Here is a 15,851-nt window from a genome sequence, read left to right as displayed (position 1 = left end):
TTAAATTGTTTTTATACTATGTTTATTTCTATGATATATGTATTTTTTATAACTATAAAATATAAAGGTTATAAAAAGATAAGTTTTTTCTATAAGATATAATACATTGTTAATTTAATATTCAATAAAATAGTATACAAATACGAGTTTCACAAAAAAAAGTGTATTTTAATTTACATTCATAGAATCCTGTCGGGACATCTAAGTCCCGACCAAAAAAAGGGGGTGAGAGGTGGTTAAAAATTTTTGACAAAAATATAACAAATATTTCATGCATATAAAAAAAAGTCTATGAAAAAAAAAATTCACTTTTTTAATTTTTTTTAGTCTCAGGAATGAAAGGGTTAAAAGAAAAAACTCTCATACCCATCCCCCATGACATGTCTTGCAAAGTGATGAGTTAAAGATATACAATAAGAATTAACAATATTTAAAACACAATTTCATACATTAATTCGTACATCTCTTATTCTTTTTTTTTTAACTCATTACAACAGGATACTAGAATACGGGATCAAGGCCTTAGATTGCAAAGTCTCATCGATGAAAAATCTATTAGACAAATGGTGGAAAACACACTTTTCAATATGTGAGGTTGGTTCTCTACACTTTGTATCTGGGTTATTAGGAGTATTTTTCATCACAGAACTTAACATCTCACTTCTGTACCAAACATTTGGATGGAGTCTGTACTTATAATGGAACAAGACAAAAGGTTAATACTATAAGTAGAGCCTCCATTTTGACTCTATAAAGACTCTATGAGTACACAGAAATACAAAAAATATTTTAATCATTCAAATACAATACTATTTAAGCCAAAGGTTTACAGAAAAAACAATTAGTAGTGAGTTTATGCCTTACACCAATGTCATCAACATAGAAGACCTAATGTGTCCTCGTATAGATAACTTCCCTTACAAAATGTACATTGTATAAAGTATTTGCATTTGAAAAATGATTTTTAAATAATTTTTAAAATTGTTATGTATACACAATATTTGTTTTATTTAATAAACAATAATAATATTTTAACATTGTTTTTTTTTTGTTTGTTAAGTATTGTTGTAGGGGTCCGGACACCCCTCGAAATTTTTAAAAGTAGAACTATTTTAGAGGTGAATATAGTTTATTAACTAAAAAATTTCAGCATTTATATTTAAAAAAAATGTTGGACCCTCCCCGAAATTTTTTTTCAGTTACAACCTTGAGGATTATTACAACCTAAATATTGAGAGAGACACACTGGCTCAGGTGTTCTATAAAAAGTGTAAAATAATCTAAATTTATAAATCTGTATTCACAATCCCAACAAATTGTGATAATATATAGGCATTAATATACAATAAACGACTAGGTATAGGAATGTCGACACTCCTAGCCTTGTCATTAATTTTTAAAGACACCTAACTCAGTCAATAATAAGTACATGATTAAAGAAATGTCTATTGACACAGAAACTTGCACTATGCAACAATGGATATTTAACACAAGAAGCAAAGTCAGAGTGTAAACAATTGGTTAAGACAATGTTACCACGGTTTATCATTAGACTGGGGCGATGTGGATTACAGAAATACAAAATATATTTCAATCATTCAAAAATAGCACTATTTGTTTATGTATTAAGGATAGTAGTTCTGATTTTTATGACCGTGGTAATTATTAGTCATAATGCCATATATAACCATATTATTAAATTATTTGCATCAAAACAATCTCGCAGAAAAGTTTAGGAAGTTATTAAGTTATAAATTTATAAATTTATTGAACATTTTTATTTTTCAAGTTTTTTTGTTATAAATTATTGTAAATAATATATTGGTTATTACAGAGTTTTATTTTATATTAATGTAACTATTTACTTCTATTTACTACTGAAATTGTCAAAATATCAATAAAGTAAAGTAAGTATTTTTTTTTCCTTTTTTTGGTGGAGGGGAGAAGAAGCAATTTTTGTAAATATGGGCCTGAATGTGATCTAAGAAGTAAACATTCAAATCGACCTCATGTGATTAGTACAACAGTAATTGATCTTATTAAAGAACATATTGCCATGTTCCCAACGGTTGAATTGCATTATAAGAGTGACTTCTCAAAAGGTTTTCAAAAAATGTAATATATCAATTTTCAAACTTCTACAGATTTTAGCAACTATCCTAGTTACAATTTCTAGCAGTGAGTGATCTTTTTCAACATATTTGCAAAACCCTGCGTGTTAAAATAGATTAAATGGTTTAGCAATGATAAATACAGTGATGTAACAATAAACCCTGGTGATGTCCTGATTAACGACCAAAACAAGAAATCTACAAGAAATCTGATATAATTAAAATATTTTTTGACTTTAAATGTTTTAATAAAGTACAACAAAATTAAAAATATTTTTTTATGTATACCTACCTTTATCAACCCCGCTCCCCCATTGAAAAATCCTGGCTACACCACTAAAGGCAAAAGGCAATGTATTTATTGGAATTAATTATTAGTATTTAATGTTAAGTTTTGTATCAATTGCATAAAAGAATGCTGTCTAAAAACAATAATAACATCAATTTTCTGAAAAAAAAATGAAAACAAAAAAAAAGGGGATTCTATTCAGTAATTATTAATCAGATAATTATTTTAGCTTCTTGAAGAACTAAAAAGTTTCACAAAAAAAACTGAGCGATTATATTGAAATAAGAATTAGGTATTTTTGTATTATGTATAAAATTATAATTAATTGTTGGTCACATCACGATTAGTCTTAAAACAAATTTTTTCTAATACTATTATTTGATGTATTAAGATATGTATCAATTATATTAAACATAATATAATTATAGCAATAAATATTTGCAAAATATTATGAACCTTACTTAGTTACCTCTTATTGAATTAATATTCTAACTGATCTTTAAAATTTATTATTATAGCTTATCATTTTTTCTTATCATTAGCACCAACAAAATATCTGACAATTGTATTTAACTATAAAAAATGACAAATAATCCTTTGATTACAAACTATACATCACAGTTATACATACAAATTATTAACAACAAATGCTACATAAATATATATTTCAAATTATGTATAAATACATATTTTATTCTATCATAACACTAATTTTCATAGGCTTAGAGGACATAAAGACAACTCAGAAGCTCTTAAGTATACAGTTAATTTTAAGCTTACAGAACGCAATGTCATGCCAGAGGCTTAAAAAACATCAACTGTCAACATATGTGAATCATATTTTTAGCTGTGGCTAAATTAACTATGTGTTATAATAAAAGCATAATTAAAAATAGCAAATGTCATGTTAAAACATTGTATAGAAATAACAGTGAAGTATCGAGTCAAAGCGAGATATTGTATAAAAATACATGTCTCATAAGTTACTTATTAGTACCTTAGTTGTCATTAAATAGTAAATACAATAATGTCAATCAATGATTTTGATTAAATTTTGGTGCCAATTTATAAATCAGTTTTTTAATAGTTAAATGCCAATAACAATTCTTATTTAAACTTGTTTTAAGTAATATTATTTATTTTCATCATTATTAAACAATTGGAAAATAATATATTATTTTAAATTTAGTTCATAATCAGTTGCAAATATTTCTAAATAATTATGTTATTAGTGAAAAAATTAATACATTAAATAGTTTAATACTATATTCTATCCATGTCTATCAAAATTAAAACCAATTGATGCATGTAACCACCACTAAATTACAATTTGTACAAACATTTAAATTTGTTAAAAAATTGAAACGAAATAATATTTAGACATCTTATAATGAAAATATTTATATACATTATACAATACACTAATATTGGAGCTAATACTATGTGATAGGACAAATGGTGAACCTATGACACATGCACAATCTTTAAGTGATACACACAACTATTCAACAAAAAAAACAATTCGATATAAAAATAAAGAATACAAAAATAATTTATCAAGTTTATGGTATACCTATATTTTACAGTTTACAATTCTACACAAATTGAATTAAATCTACACTACTGGACAGCTATTACTTTGTTAAAACTAGCAATTACTTTATTAACAATGTTTAAATCTACTTATATGTGCAAGCAGCTATTATTTTTTTCAACAAATTCAATTAAATCAACTGTAAAGAATCGTCTTTGATCGGATTTAAGTACAGCATGTGTTCAATTTCAATCAACCAATACAGTCTAGGGATTAATTCACTAACCAAAAAAATTTAGCAATAAATTTCTCATTAAAAATGCATATACAGATACAACTTATATATTTTAATATTTTTTATTTTTTATAAACTCAGAATTTGTTTAATATAGGTACTTATGTAGTTATGTGCTATTTATACTTTAAGTGTCAAATACTCTAATATATTAAATTTAAATTTTTTAATAATATTATGTTTGACTTGTTTTTTTATCATTCCAGCTATGATGTAGGAATTTTTAAGTTTAAAAAATGGGTCATAAAATAAGTTAACACGCAAGGAATTTTTATTTGACATACGGGTACAGAAAGGTTTGCCATCTCTATGATAGGGTATCGCTTTAGATAGAGCTTTCCATTACCAGGGGTGGATACAGGAATTTTCTAAAGGGGGTAGGCACACATTTTGTGAACATTTAATTATATTGGTCTTCCTTTTTTTATTCAAACTTTTAATTTAAGTTAAAATTATTCATGTAAAATGAATAATATTTTTCCAAATATATTTAAGATTAAATTTATAACTAGAAATGTAATAAAGATTATATAAGTAAGTTATGTATATAAAAAAAATGAATCAAAATTACTACATAAAATATAAATGTATTACCAATTTATAATTGAAGACTTCCCGTGGAGATCGGTGTATGTTACAATTTTTCAAAATCCGTTTTATTGCATTAATTGATAAAACTCAGTGTTGCCAACAGATTGTGGTACATTATGTATGAATAAACGTACGTTAAGAATACAAAAAGTTGATTTCAAGAAAGATTTTATGTATGTGAAGTTGTTGACGTTTGTTGAAATCGGTGTATGTTACATCTGATAACATAATCAGTATATTATATTTTTTTTTGTAGTCAATGCGTTAAACTTGTTTATTACAACTCACATGTACACGTTTTTCGTTTCAAATTTTCAATAACAAATTATTCAAATATGAAGAAAACAAAAACGGTAACTCAATGCACACCCGAGTCAACAGTTGTTTGTAAATGTTTGTATGAATGTAAAATTTGACTATTGATCGTATCGTTATAACTCGTAAAAAGTTTGCGTCTTTGCCTTATAAACAACAAGCAGATTATTTGTTGAGCAGAATTTCCTTAATCAATATTCAGCGGCGTAGGAAAGAAAAAAAAGAAATCCCTGATAGCAGTCGTAGACAATGTTCAGTCATATATACAGTGCCGGGCGAAGAGAATTTGCTACAGGTTTGTAAACAGTCTTTTATGCGTTTATTTTCCTTATCGAATAGTCGGTTACAGAATTTGATTAAGCACACAAAAAACGGTGATATATCTTTTAAAAGTAATATCGGACAGAATCCTAATTCGCATGTACATAAAATAAAGTACCAAGAAGAAACGCGAAACTATTATATTACACGTGATGCAATTCCCAAGAGAAGAATCACATTATACTCGTAATAAAAATAATAAAGAATTTCTCAGCCCAGATCTTAATATTTCGAGATTGCATAAAGCATACAAAATTCAGAACCCTGATTCAAATGTTTCTATTCAATTTTATCGCCGTACATTTCTAAAGTATTTTCCAACCTTATCTTTCCGGCGACCGCGAACAGATACTTGTATGACGTGCGACCGGTTGCACATGCAAGGAAAAGATAAAACGATTGATGGTTTAAATGCTATTAAACATAAAGAATTACATCTGCGAAAAGCGGAGATGGCGAAAACCATGATGTACAAAAATATGAAGGACGCTCAAGAGCCGAATAGTGATACGTTAGTGCTTTGTATGGATTTGGAAAAAGTTATTTTTGTACCTACATTGACGCATAGCCAGATGTACTATAGCCGACAACTTTCAGTGTACAATCTGTGTTTACACGTCGGTGACACAAGAAAAAGTTTTATGTGTGTGTGGCATGAAGGTATCGCTGGTCGCGGAGCCAATGAAATCATTTCGAGTTTTGTAAAAGTGGTCACATCTCGGATAACAACAAAAAAAAAAATTGAAATGTGGTGCGACAACTGCGCGGGACAAAATAAAAACAAAATGTTGGTTTTTGCAATGTTCTATCTCGTAGCTTCTGGCTGGTTAGAAAGCATTGAATGTAGATTCTTGGTCATAAGTTCATTTTTACTACATTTCTATTTTATAAGAAGTTGTTTAATGTTTAATATTTTATACCTACTAACTTACACAAGGGGGGATTTAACAATTGTCCGCCCCTATGTCAAATTAGAATTGTTGCCCCTATCCAAAAAAAACTTAATATTTAATAAGTTATCCTCAAATAAATAAATTTTTTCAATACCCAATATGCAATTATTTTTTCATTTGAGTAAACTAAAAATAATTCTGATTCAAGTATAACATCTTCTGTTTATTTTTTTAAAGTAACAACATTTATAAGAAAAACATAATTTAATTAATATAATAAAAATAATTAATTAAATACATTTTATTTTATTTTAATATTTAAATTTGTAGTTAATTTTTGCAGTTTACACAGGTTTTTTCCTAGATTTAATTCTTGAGAAGTCATCAATAATGTTTTCTTACTCTAATGATGACGTTAAATCACTTTCTATAGTTAATATGGCCAAAGAATTTAATCTTTCTTGCGACATAGTTGATTATAAATAATTTTTTATTCTTTTTAACATCGAAAACGAACGTTTGGACGTACAATTAGTAGCTAGTTTATAGAAAGTGAACTTATATAAATTCTACGTGTACTCCAATATTCATATACATCTATTTTTTTATTTATTATAGTATTGCGAGACATTTCATAAACGCTAAGATAAGCTAAAATAAAATACTATCGTCGTTAGACGAGTTCCTAGGAAAATATAAATATTATTTTGCTAAAAATAAATGAATACAAAATCCACAATTTTAAGATTTTGAAGTGATAGATAAAATTTTAAATATTATATACCTAATTTAACAAAATCAAAATAAATATTCAACATAATTTTGCCGCCCCTGAACTTACATTCAAATAAAATTAATTACAATTTAATTCAAATTTAAAACTTTATGTAATATTATTCAAAAAATAAACTGTTCTTACTATTATTATAAGTTATAACTTCATAGGTATAAATGTATAGGTGCTTAATTTGAAATAAACATTGTAGGTACAATTAATATAACTACAAAATTAAATGATATTTTCATGAACTTCGTGCAGCTTTATTTTTGTTCTTATGACAAATTGGTCCATTATTGGTTCAAAAATATATCATTATATTATATTATATATTATTATATTGTTAATATAACCTTTTAGAAATAAATCCAATTAAAGGTAGGTACACACGTAGAAGAAATCCTCAAGGTTTGGACTGCGCAGTCCAAGCCTTGAGGCCCATGTCGGCCCGCACAGTCCAAAAATCCTTTTCGAAATTTCAAAAGGAAAAACTGCGCGGGCGGACTGTACAGTTAAAAGTTATTCATGTGGTGGCACACTTGCGGTCTGCCTTGAGGATTAGTGCGATATCATTATTATTACTTTGTTATTAATTATTGTTATCACTTATCATTTGACGTAATTATTTTGTTTGTTTTTTTTATTTTAATACAAGCCTACAAAAGTAGGTACTTTTGTTTTAAAAACTTACTTCTTTTAAACAAACTTTGAAAATGGGCCGCGAATTCACGGAAGAGTTTATAAAGTTATATGAAAGCGAGCCTTGTCTTTGGAATGTAAAGTCAAAAGAATACCATGACAGGAATAAAAAAGATACAGCATATGGAAAACTGGTAAACAAACAACAAGAAATCGAATCAAACGCCACAAAAGACAGTGTAATAAAAAAAATTAACAACCTCAGAAGCGCTTACAGAAAAGAGAACAAAAAAATAAAACAATCCATTAAGTCTGGTGCGTCGGCTGACACTGTATACAAACCAAAATTGTGGTACTTTTCATTGTTGAGGTAACTAAGTCCAAAAACCTGAGAGTCGCCGTGAGCCTTTCATTGGGTGAAATGGCTCGTCTCATAACCGTATCATTTTTTTTGATAACATGGCAGCGTACTCACTACCCAGACGACAAATCGAGATACAACATGCTCTCAAATAAACTCAAATCTCTATTAAAAACGCATAAAAATGACTCTTACAAAAATTATCTACAAAATCTTTCACTACAAAATGGCTCGCTTTGGCGCAAAACAAAATCAATTCTTAGATTAAAAGAAACCACACCTCCTCTTCTCCGACCAAACAACTCTCTAGCAGTCACCGACAAGGAAAAAGCAGATACACTAGCTGAAGAATTATCAACAGTATTCAGACCACATTCAATCCCATCACCACCGTCACACCTAAAGATGATCACAGAATCACTCCTCTCTCCACTACCTATGGCCTTACCCGCTAAACCCACCTCACCTGCTGAAATAAACGGAATTATAAAAAAACTAGCCAACAGAAAATCTCCTGGTCACGATCTAATTACCAACAAAGTAATAAAAAACCTACCACCCAAAACAATAATTGCTCTTACTCATATATATAATGCTACCTTACGCCTATCTTATTTTCCGACAATCTGGAAATCTTCAGTTATAGTGACAATTCTCAAACCCAGCAAACCACCTGAAAACCCATCCTCATACCGGCCGATTAGCCTTTTACCAGTTTTAGGTAAAATACTGGAAAAAATACTGCTAAAGCGCCTTTCTCTCATAACTGAACAAAACAAAAACCTACCTAACTTTCAATTCGGCTTTCGTACGAATCACTCCACAACCCACCAGCTACACCGGGTTACCGACGCAATATCAAAAGCCCTGGAAACAAAAAAATACTGTGCTGGAGTCTTTTTAGACGTAGCCAAAGCATTCGACACCGTCTGGCACGATGGGCTACTTTTCAAACTAAAAACTTTATTTCCTGCCCCGTACTACCTCATCTTAAAATCATACTTGGATAATCGCACATTCAAGGTTCGCCATAACCTTCATCACTCAACACAATTCCCCATTAGTGCTGGAGTTCCACAAGGAAGTGACATTGCCCCTTTCTTATACATAATATATAAATCAGATCTACCTACATCAGAAAAAACAATCCTCGGTACCTACGCAGACGATACTGCACTCTAATCAATAGCTTCTGATAATATTACCGCAAGCCTTCAACATCAAATACACATTGATACCCTATCTGAATGGTTTGATAAATGGAAAATCAAAATTAATGAATCAAAGTCCTCCTTCATCACTTTTTCACTCAGGCTCCATATATGCCCTCCTGTATCAATGAACAACACCATTATTCCTTACTCAAATGAAGTAAAATATCTAGGCTTGATATTTGACAAACGCCTAACTTGGTCATCCCATCTCAAAGACAAACGGAAAAAATTAAACACAAGACTTCACCTATTAAGACCACTTCTGCGATCAAATTTATCACAGCCACTTAAAATTATATTATACAAAACTCTCTTACAACCTTTATGGGCATATGGAATTGTCAAAACACCCCTCAAAAGCAAGAAATATGTGATTCACATATTTTTCGCTACTGAGGGACATTATAACCCCTCATATTCTACAGGTGAATTAACACATATAATGGTTTAAGGATAGATTTATGACTAATAATCATAATAGAAATAAGTTAAATAACCAAAATAAAACAGTGGCTAAGAAATAAAAAAGGATAAATAAGAAAGAAGTGAATAATATCAAATTATAAATCGATTCATTTGTTAACACTTTGATATGTAAAGATAATTTACAATTAGAAAAAGTATTATCAATCTGCCAAACCTAAATTCAATTGTCACTGAAAACACATCAAAATTATCTTCAGAACATTTTATAAAGAATAAAATGGTTCGAGATCCGAGAAACAGAAAACCCTTCATCGTTTAGAAAATATAAAATGCATTTTCATGTACATAAAACTAATACATATTCTACCAGGAATAGGACAGCTTTGTCAAATTCTAATCCAAAAATAGATTTATCATTGCACGAACTTACATCTTTATTTAACAAATATTTTACTTTGTCCTTTCAAGAGACGATAGTAGTAATTGCGAATAACGTAAACGTAAATTTATTATGTGAATACCACTACAGCGAACAAGCGCCTAGATTACAAAGAAATAGTGCCAATGATTACCATAAATTTAGTCTTGTATCAAAGCTACAATATTATGTCGGTTTTATCGATCACCGACAACCTTTATATTGACGTATCACCTAAATATTATTTATACCACCTGCATTGGAATTAGGCATCGATTGATTTGCCATTCTACCAAATTTATAAGAGATTAAGAAACCACAAAAGCTTAAACCAGCCACGTCCTGGACATGGTCGTACAAAAGTCACAAGACACAATGACACAACAACAAATGTCTTGATTTATCATACTTAAAAAAAAGTAAAGTGGAAAGAAAAAAGGTAAAAAAAAGTCATGACCTGTCCTCTTCATTCAATGAACCCTCCATCATAACGTGTCGTAGAAACTATCGTTAACGAATGTAAAAATAGAAAAAACCATTTGATAACTCGACAGTATACCTTCTTTGACAATAAAAATCGAGTTAAATAACCAAAATAAAACAGAGGCTAAGAAATAAAAAAGGATAAATAAGAAAGAAGTGAATAATATCAAATTATAAATCGATTCATTTGTTAACACTTTGATATGTAAAGATAATTTACAATTAGAAAAAGTATTATCAATCTGCCAAACCTAAATTCAATTGTCACTGAAAACACATCAAAATTATCTTCAGAACATTTTATAAAGAATAAAATGGTTCGAGATCCGAGAAACATAGAAAACCCTTCATCGTTTAGAAAATATAAAATGCATTTTCATGTACATAAAACTAATACATATTCTACCAGGAATAGGACAGCTTTGTCAAATTCTAATCCAAAAATAGATTTATCATTGCACGAACTTACATCTTTATTTAACAAATATTTTACTTTGTCCTTTCAAGAGACGATAGTAGTAATTGCGAATAACGTAAACGTAAATTTACTATGTGAATACCACTACAGCGAACAAGCGCCTAGATTACAAAGAAATAGTGCCAATGATTACCATAAATTTAGTCTTGTATCAAAGCTACAATATTATGTCGATTTTATCGATCACCGACAACCTTTATATTGACGTATCACCTAAATATTATTTATACCACCTGCATTGGAATGAGGCATCGATTGATTTGCCATTCTACCAAATTTATAAGAGATTAAGAAACCACAAAAGCTTAAACCAGCCACGTCCTGGACATGGTCGTACAAAAGTCACAAGACACAATGACACAACAACAAATGTCTTGATTTATCATACTTAAAAAAAAGTAAAGTGGAAAGAAAAAAGGTAAAAAAAAGTCATGACCTGTCCTCTTCATTCAATGAACCCTCCATCATAACGTGTCGAAGAAACTATCGTTAACGAATGTAAAAATAGAAAAAACCATTTGATAACTCGACAGTATAACTTCTTTGACAATAAAAATCGAGTTAAATAACCAAAATAAAACAGTGGCTAAGAAATAAAAAAGGATAAATAAGAAAGAAGTGAATAATATCAAATTATAAATCGATTCATTTGTTAACACTTTGATATGTAAAGATAATTTACAATTAGAAAAAGTATTATCAATCTGCCAAACCTAAATTCAATTGTCACTGAAAACACATCAAAATTATCTTCAGAACATTTTATAAAGAATAAAATGGTTCGAGATCCGAGAAACATAGAAAACCCTTCATCGTTTAGAAAATATAAAATGCATTTTCATGTACATAAAACTAATACATATTCTACCAGGAATAGGACAGCTTTGTCAAATTCTAATCCAAAAATAGATTTATCATTGCACGAACTTACATCTTTATTTAACAAATATTTTACTTTGTCCTTTCAAGAGACGATAGTAGTAATTGCGAATAACGTAAACGTAAATTTATTATGTGAATACCACTACAGCGAACAAGCGCCTAGATTACAAAGAAATAGTGCCAATGATTACCATAAATTTAGTCTTGTATCAAAGCTACAATATTATGTCGGTTTTATCGATCACCGACAACCTTTATATTGACGTATCACCTAAATATTATTTATACCACCTGCATTGGAATTAGGCATCGATTGATTTGCCATTCTACCAAATTTATAAGAGATTAAGAAACCACAAAAGCTTAAACCAGCCACGTCCTGGACATGGTCGTACAAAAGTCACAAGACACAATGACACAACAACAAATGTCTTGATTTATCATACTTAAAAAAAAGTAAAGTGGAAAGAAAAAAGGTAAAAAAAAGTCATGACCTGTCCTCTTCATTCAATGAACCCTCCATCATAACGTGTCGTAGAAACTATCGTTAACGAATGTAAAAATAGAAAAAACCATTTGATAACTCGACAGTATACCTTCTTTGACAATAAAAATCGAGTTAAATAACCAAAATAAAACAGAGGCTAAGAAATAAAAAAGGATAAATAAGAAAGAAGTGAATAATATCAAATTATAAATCGATTCATTTGTTAACACTTTGATATGTAAAGATAATTTACAATTAGAAAAAGTATTATCAATCTGCCAAACCTAAATTCAATTGTCACTGAAAACACATCAAAATTATCTTCAGAACATTTTATAAAGAATAAAATGGTTCGAGATCCGAGAAACATAGAAAACCCTTCATCGTTTAGAAAATATAAAATGCATTTTCATGTACATAAAACTAATACATATTCTACCAGGAATAGGACAGCTTTGTCAAATTCTAATCCAAAAATAGATTTATCATTGCACGAACTTACATCTTTATTTAACAAATATTTTACTTTGTCCTTTCAAGAGACGATAGTAGTAATTGCGAATAACGTAAACGTAAATTTACTATGTGAATACCACTACAGCGAACAAGCGCCTAGATTACAAAGAAATAGTGCCAATGATTACCATAAATTTAGTATTGTATCAAAGCTACAATATTATGTCGATTTTATCGATCACCGACAACCTTTATATTGACGTATCACCTAAATATTATTTATACCACCTGCATTGGAATGAGGCATCGATTGATTTGCCATTCTACCAAATTTATAAGAGATTAAGAAACCACAAAAGCTTAAACCAGCCACGTCCTGGACATGGTCGTACAAAAGTCACAAGACACAATGACACAACAACAAATGTCTTGATTTATCATACTTAAAAAAAAGTAAAGTGGAAAGAAAAAAGGTAAAAAAAAGTCATGACCTGTCCTCTTCATTCAATGAACCCTCCATCATAACGTGTCGAAGAAACTATCGTTAACGAATGTAAAAATAGAAAAAACCATTTGATAACTCGACAGTATACCTTCTTTGACAATAAAAATCGAGTTAAATAACCAAAATAAAACAGTGGCTAAGAAATAAAAAAGGATAAATAAGAAAGAAGTGAATAATATCAAATTATAAATCGATTCATTTGTTAACACTTTGATATGTAAAGATAATTTACAATTAGAAAAAGTATTATCAATCTGCCAAACCTAAATTCAATTGTCACTGAAAACACATCAAAATTATCTTCAGAACATTTTATAAAGAATAAAATGGTTCGAGATCCGAGAAACATAGAAAACCCTTCATCGTTTAGAAAATATAAAATGCATTTTCATGTACATAAAACTAATACATATTCTACCAGGAATAGGACAGCTTTGTCAAATTCTAATCCAAAAATAGATTTATCATTGCACGAACTTACATCTTTATTTAACAAATATTTTACTTTGTCCTTTCAAGAGACGATAGTAGTAATTGCGAATAACGTAAACGTAAATTTATTATGTGAATACCACTACAGCGAACAAGCGCCTAGATTACAAAGAAATAGTGCCAATGATTACCATAAATTTAGTCTTGTATCAAAGCTACAATATTATGTCGGTTTTATCGATCACCGACAACCTTTATATTGACGTATCACCTAAATATTATTTATACCACCTGCATTGGAATGAGGCATCGATTGATTTGCCATTCTACCAAATTTATAAGAGATTAAGAAACCACAAAAGCTTAAACCAGCCACGTCCTGGACATGGTCGTACAAAAGTCACAAGACACAATGACACAACAACAAATGTCTTGATTTATCATACTTAAAAAAAAGTAAAGTGGAAAGAAAAAAGGTAAAAAAAAGTCATGACCTGTCCTCTTCATTCAATGAACCCTCCATCATAACGTGTCGAAGAAACTATCGTTAACGAATGTAAAAATAGAAAAAACCATTTGATAACTCGACAGTATACCTTCTTTGACAATAAAAATCGAGTTAAATAACCAAAATAAAACAGTGGCTAAGAAATAAAAAAGGATAAATAAGAAAGAAGTGAATAATATCAAATTATAAATCGATTCATTTGTTAACACTTTGATATGTAAAGATAATTTACAATTAGAAAAAGTATTATCAATCTGCCAAACCTAAATTCAATTGTCACTGAAAACACATCAAAATTATCTTCAGAACATTTTATAAAGAATAAAATGGTTCGAGATCCGAGAAACATAGAAAACCCTTCATCGTTTAGAAAATATAAAATGCATTTTCATGTACATAAAACTAATACATATTCTACCAGGAATAGGACAGCTTTGTCAAATTCTAATCCAAAAATAGATTTATCATTGCACGAACTTACATCTTTATTTAACAAATATTTTACTTTGTCCTTTCAAGAGACGATAGTAGTAATTGCGAATAACGTAAACGTAAATTTATTATGTGAATACCACTACAGCGAACAAGCGCCTAGATTACAAAGAAATAGTGCCAATGATTACCATAAATTTAGTCTTGTATCAAAGCTACAATATTATGTCGGTTTTATCGATCACCGACAACCTTTATATTGACGTATCACCTAAATATTATTTATACCACCTGCATTGGAATTAGGCATCGATTGATTTGCCATTCTACCAAATTTATAAGAGATTAAGAAACCACAAAAGCTTAAACCAGCCACGTCCTGGACATGGTCGTACAAAAGTCACAAGACACAATGACACAACAACAAATGTCTTGATTTATCATACTTAAAAAAAAGTAAAGTGGAAAGAAAAAAGGTAAAAAAAAGTCATGACCTGTCCTCTTCATTCAATGAACCCTCCATCATAACGTGTCGTAGAAACTATCGTTAACGAATGTAAAAATAGAAAAAACCATTTGATAACTCGACAGTATACCTTCTTTGACAATAAAAATCGAGTTAAATAACCAAAATAAAACAGTGGCTAAGAAATAAAAAAGGATAAATAAGAAAGAAGTGAATAATATCAAATTATAAATCGATTCATTTGTTAACACTTTGATATGTAAAGATAATTTACAATTAGAAAAAGTATTATCAATCTGCCAAACCTAAATTCAATTGTCACTGAAAACACATCAAAATTATCTTCAGAACATTTTATAAAGAATAAAATGGTTCGAGATCCGAGAAACATAGAAAACCCTTCATCGTTTAGAAAATATAAAATGCATTTTCATGTACATAAAACTAATACATATTCTACCAGTAATAGGACAGCTTTGTCAAATTCTAATCCAAAAATAGATTTATCATTGCACGAACTTACATCTTTATTTAACA

General features: G+C 29.1%; 1 protein-coding gene across 1 annotated transcript; it reads left to right on the top strand.

The window, feature by feature from the left end:
* The first annotated feature begins 7,840 nt into the window (after positions 1-7,840).
* On the top strand, positions 7,841-8,140 carry LOC113561297. The gene has a single exon (XM_026967639.1). The coding sequence runs from the start codon at positions 7,841-7,843 to the stop codon at positions 8,138-8,140; it is 300 nt and encodes a 99-aa protein (XP_026823440.1).
* The last annotated feature ends 7,711 nt before the right edge of the window (positions 8,141-15,851 follow it).

This window comes from Rhopalosiphum maidis, chromosome 1 (assembly GCF_003676215.2).
Source record: "Rhopalosiphum maidis isolate BTI-1 chromosome 1, ASM367621v3, whole genome shotgun sequence".
Taxonomy (NCBI): domain Eukaryota; kingdom Metazoa; phylum Arthropoda; class Insecta; order Hemiptera; family Aphididae; genus Rhopalosiphum; species Rhopalosiphum maidis.
Note: the sequence above shows the minus strand (reverse complement) of the source record. Positions and strands in the feature narration are given on the sequence as shown.

Coding starts and splice junctions, on each gene's coding strand:
- LOC113561297 (XM_026967639.1), top strand. CDS start 7,841: ATGGGCCGCGAATTCACGGAAGAGTTTATAAAGTTATATGAAAGCGAG.